This window comes from Poecilia latipinna, unplaced genomic scaffold (genome assembly GCF_001443285.1).
Source record: "Poecilia latipinna isolate Pla-1442-1.1 unplaced genomic scaffold, P_latipinna-1.0 Scaffold54, whole genome shotgun sequence".
NCBI lineage: Eukaryota > Metazoa > Chordata > Actinopteri > Cyprinodontiformes > Poeciliidae > Poecilia > Poecilia latipinna.
The window spans coordinates 434,427-439,858 of record NW_015112670.1 but is presented as its reverse complement, the minus strand read 5'-3'; the positions used below and the strand labels follow the sequence as shown (position 1 = coordinate 439,858).

The 5,432-nt window shown below is 40.7% G+C and overlaps 1 protein-coding gene across 1 annotated transcript in view; it reads right to left on the bottom strand.

The window, feature by feature from the left end:
- Positions 1-4,679, bottom strand: part of tmem145 (transmembrane protein 145) — a 63,391-nt gene extending 58,712 nt beyond the window's left edge. Inside the window, exon 1 of the mRNA XM_015053365.1 lies at positions 4,442-4,679. Coding sequence (XP_014908851.1) covers positions 4,442-4,552 — 111 coding nt within the window. The 5' untranslated portion in view covers positions 4,553-4,679. The remainder of the gene's footprint in view (positions 1-4,441) is intronic.
- Between the last annotated feature and the right edge of the window lie 753 nt (positions 4,680-5,432).

Genomic DNA, 5,432 nt, shown 5'->3' with positions numbered 1-5,432 from the left:
ATAAAAATATATATAAGAAAAAAAAAAAAAAATAAAAAAAAAGGGGGGGGGGGGGAAATAATAATATTTTGCATTGAGACTACTGCCTCAGTGCATAAATAGACTGTTCAGTGAGAGTTGGAGAGTGCAAAGAAAATGACAGCAACTTTGCTGAACTCAAATTATTATCTGCTCTTTCCATCTTACCGCATAACATGTCATAGAAAATACACTTCCATTTTAAATACCGTCTGACATTTCTCTAACAAAATATTTAACACCTTACTAATTCAGAAAAAAAAAAAAAATCACATTTTGTGTCATTCACACTCAGCACCAGCTTCTACATTGAAGAGTGGTGTAGTGCTAAGTGGTAGCGCTTATGCATGGTATATTGACTCATTTGAAAAAGATTCAATTTTTTTCAGTGTCCAATTGACATTCAGGCAGAAAATTGGTCCATTCTAGTCACCAGCCATGGATTTCTGGTTTATTCATGAGCCAAATAATATTCAAGGTTGAACAATTTGTGAAGTGGCTTGAATGATTTCAAGTCAAAAAGCGATTGAGGTGAAATTGTTGACTGTATGTGCCTCGACAGACTTCCACCGTTCTCAGAGGAGAAATTAAGTTCTCTTTAAAAGCTGCTGACATGTTGTTATAAAGGAATCATGAGTTGGTAAACTCTCTCTCTCTGTCCATTCGTCCGTCTCTCTTTATGAATGCCAGCCATTGCACAGACATGAGAAATTCTGTTATTGAGTCTATAAAAAACAGAATCTATTAAAAACTGTTTCTATATTACCAGAAAATAGCAAAGCTGAAAGCCAGCGACTGTGGAGAACAAAAACCAATTTAAATATTGATTCAAGGTATCTACCTTGGTTTATCTTGTTTCCCACCAGATATACCTTGTCACAAATTTTACAGGCAGCGGGACCCGTGTAGCAAAGAGCACTGTCATCTAATCAGTTGCTTGGCATTTCAACATGCCTGCATCTTTCAGCTACAAAAACTCTGAAACCCAAACACAAAGGAAGTGCCTTGTAAGGCAGCTCCACTCTTCTCTGCTATTGTGTGAATGAGTGACAGAAAACCCTTTCTGCAGTGTGTTGCGGAACCTAACGAAGGTTAAAAGGGGTTGGCTAAGTGCAGACCATTTACCTCCAATTCAGCAAAGACATGCTACTTGGTCTTTTTTTCTGGAGTTTTTCTTATAAAATAAATGGAAGGGGAAGCCTCACAGGTGTGGAATGGTAATGATACACTGCAACATTGAGAGGGTGCATTTGTTGCTATGCTGACGTGTCAGAGTAGAGCTGGACAACACATCGAATCCAGTCCAGTTCCAAATGACTGCTTGGATGCATTCTTTGGTAAACTGTTACATTTTAGGAGTCGATGCGTCAAAATTCTGGTTGCCAACAATATGTAGGTCTGCTTGGATGGACCATCACAGTTTTTAGTACATACATCTCGATAAACAGCACATTGCATTTATGGAATAGAGAGAAAATAGTATTTAATCCTAAAATTTAACAATCATATCACAGTGTCATGTTTCCCACTGGATTTCAATCTAGAAATCAATTTTAATACAATCAGGCCAATAATTAAAAACTACTGGAACTGTGATAAAAAATAAATAAATAAAAGTCGGTGGACAGAAGATAAGTTTATCTTACCAACACACAGAGTGGGAAGGGCAAATTAAAGAAAAATCTCCAAACCACAGCAATATTTTTCTGAGAGATTATGCTACTGCAACAAACAAGGAAAATATTTCAAGGCTGTTCACGCAGTTTTACTCAGGGTGCTAACAGAAGCAATGAGCTCTGAGTCAAATATTTTTATTCTGTAGATAACCTCCTGAATCCTCCTGAATACTGCAACAACAGTATATAAATAAATCATAATTAATGCTTCCTGCTCAATATTCTCTAATCAGCAGGAGTCTCTGTGATGTACGACAATGGAGAAATCAGAGGCAGCAAAGCACATTCTGCCAAATGAAGCTTCTCTGCACGGCTTAAAACGGACAGATTTCAGTAAATAAAAGCATAAATATGTATGATATGCACAAATCCAGTTAATTAAAGTTAATGTGTCTTTTTTTACGAAAAGCTAAGATCTGTGGGATTTTGTCATAAATACTGTCCATTTGTAGTCAGGCACATCCAGACCGTTTTACCAACATAACATTTTTACTGCAGAGTTTTGGCTGTCCTTTTATTGAGGAACAAAACACTTGCCCTCACTCAAACACACACACACACACGCACGCACGCAGTCTTGGAAGTTGCCCAGTGCTACCTTCTGCCGCATGACCACCGTGCTGCACCACTGGAGCAGGTGCAGATTCAGTCGGTGTTCAAGGGCATGTCAACAGCTGTGGCGTTTGGATAAACGGCTCTTTCTTTGTTTATCTGTTCAGATGTCTGTCACCATCCAGGGGATTCAAACTGGTCGGATCAATCTCACAGCTGGTCTGATTTTCAGGTTTATTAAAGTAAAGAGGTCAGGCAATCTGATGTCAGTGACAAAATAATCAGAGCATGTTGGTGCAACTTAGTAGGTCAGTAGGACAGACAAAACTGGTGCTTTGGGGATGACTAATGTAAAGATGTACGGAGAAATTAGCTATTATTTAGCTTGAGAGACTCTGACAGGTAGCTGCCAGGCCAGAAACCACAAAATCTAATCTTCTCCTAATCAGTGAACAACTAAAACCACGTCAAAGTAGCAACAGCACTCTTTCTTGTTCAATTTGTGACTCGAGGTAGAGGACTAAAAGTTAGAAAAAAAGGATCTAGTAAGCCATTTAAATGGTTCATTCATGGTGCAAGGAAGTGAGAGAAAGCAAGACTTTTAGTGGAAAAGACGCCAGGAAGGTTCAGAGGAATACCACAAAGTTGTACTTTTTTTTTCTCCTGGTAAGAAAGCAGATATGGAAATCTGAGAGTGAAGGAAGGAATCAATCATTTCAAGGGAATATTTACATGTAATTATGCATTATTAAAGTTAACTTTGCCAAATTACAATAGAAGATGAAAAAGAGAGTCTGAAATGTCAACTTCCTTATTATTTTGCCTTTTTGACATAGACATTTAAACTGAGTTACATTTCATGTATTAATTTTCGAGCATAATTTGTAAAATTATCCTTATCACTTGCTCAGAATTCTGCACAAAAATCCTGATTAATGCAACCATACTCGCAACACAAATGCCAGCCAACAGTCAATTCAGTATCACATTGTCTGTGCCACACAGTGGAAAAACATCATTTAAAATAATACTGTATCTGAAACAATTAGTCCACTAATCACCATCTGTCCGTTTTTCAATACAGGATTAATCCTCCAGGGTTGCAGTGGGTGGTGGTGCTTCAGAATCAAGCAATGAACAAGAGACAAAGGTACACAGAAGACAGACAGAAGAAAATCCAACCTTGCTTGGTTTAAAAACAAAAAACAAAAAAAAAAAAACAAGAAAACTCCATGCATAGAGTTTCTTTCTGCATTTCCCAAGAGCTTCCTGCAGGAGCCATCACTTGAGGAAAACACACACACTCCAGCCCGGTCCTCGGACAATATAAAAGTCGGCTTGTAGCTCCGACAGTTAAATTTATGATTCCACTAAAAATGTGTTTGTAAACATCACATTTATAATAGCTATTAAGTAAACTGTGGCGGTAGATATAATTAAAATATTATAGCTATAGAACTTTCTGAATTATACTGAATCATTACTGAAGGAAGACTACAAAATTTTCTGCAACATAATGAAACATGCTGCCAAACAGCGAGAGAGAGCAAGACTTCCAGCAGAGTATAGTGTTTGTGTTTCACTTTAGACTTACACATGCTGTTGATTTGACTGACTGAACGAGCATTTTTTTCTCATAAATTAAAACTACAAGTTCTATGAACCACATTACTATGGCATGAGGGGTGACGGTTAATTATGAACAACTTGAGCCCAACAAAGCGGTAGAGTGAAGGATAATAAGGACAGGAATTACAAAGTAATAGCTGCTCAGCCACAGTTCTATGTGATGCTGATCTGTGCGACAACAGACCTCAGACCCTGGACCAGGCTTTAGTTTCTGAGGTTCAACACAAACCAAAAGCTGCGCGTAAGCAAGCACAGATATGACGCACACCTGTGACGGGTCATCTAATCAATTTAAAGACCAGGAGAGGGTTTCCTAACGTGGAGCCGCTGGGGGACGTCGCTTACTGGGACCCCGTACTGTCACAATAAGGCTAACATATACGCCACATCCGCAGACAGCGCGCAAGAGGCTCGACAGAGGAGCCGAGTGTGCTTCCAGCGACAGCTACTGAGAGAGAAGAGGGAACTTGGGCGTAAAATGTAGCACAGTCCAGCTCAGTGACACCTGCAATCAAGTCTAATCAATCCGTGTCAGCAGCGCACGGAGAAACAAATTCTGCCCTCACCTCTTTGGTGTTGACGATGCCTTTGACGTATTTTCCGAAGACCGAATCCACGCAGAGGACAGTGGACAGCACGGCCAGCCACAGGAGTCTCTCCCCGACCCTCACCTCCATCTTTCTCTCTCCCCCGCAGCCGCTCGTCTGCTCTCACAGCTCCCCGAAAGCCTGCCTCCGTCTCGGGAGCGCGCACGGAGCAAGCAGCGCAGAAAGAGAGGGAGAGGAGAGAGGCGCGTCCTCGCAGGTCACCCCCTCTCCCCCGCCTCCCTCCAGCTGTTGCAGATGGATGGATGGTTATGTGCCTCTGTGTGTGTGTGTGTGTGTTTGTGGCGGTGGAGGGAGTTAGGGTACCGAACGCGTGCGCGCGCGGTTCCGCTCGTGCTTCGGCCATGCGACACGTCCACGCAGTGAAAATGCCATCCTTGATTGCAATCATGTTTTCATCTCAGGTCACACGCTACTAATGAAGTAGTTCTTGGGCAGATGATGCCTGGCCTCCCGCTGCAGAAGTGATTAGATCACTGATCAGGACGCAGAGGAGGAAAATCTTCTTTTCCTACATTGTGTTTGAAGTAAAACATGATTCATATTCAACTGTAAAATAAAACTTATGTTGGTGGCACTGGAAAAAGGTCCGTCAGTAAGTGCAAATGCCAGTTGTTCGCAAAATTACATTAATGCCTGTTCTATATTTCAAGTACTATTTGAAGGGGGGGAAATAATCTATATATTTTACAGTTCTTATACATTTTTGGCAAAACTGACTTAGAAGTATTCAGTCCCGCTGAGCTGTCACGCATTGAATTTTATGCGAGACCAACTGAAAGTAGTTCAGAATTGTGAAGTGGATGAAAAATGTTACATAATTTTCAATTTTTGTCCACGAGTAGGAATAGTGAAGCCGGTCAGTTGATCGGATGATGAATAATCCAGAAACCCTGTTAGAGACTGCAGGATCCAAGACTGGGGCAGACATTCACCTTTTACCATATGTCCC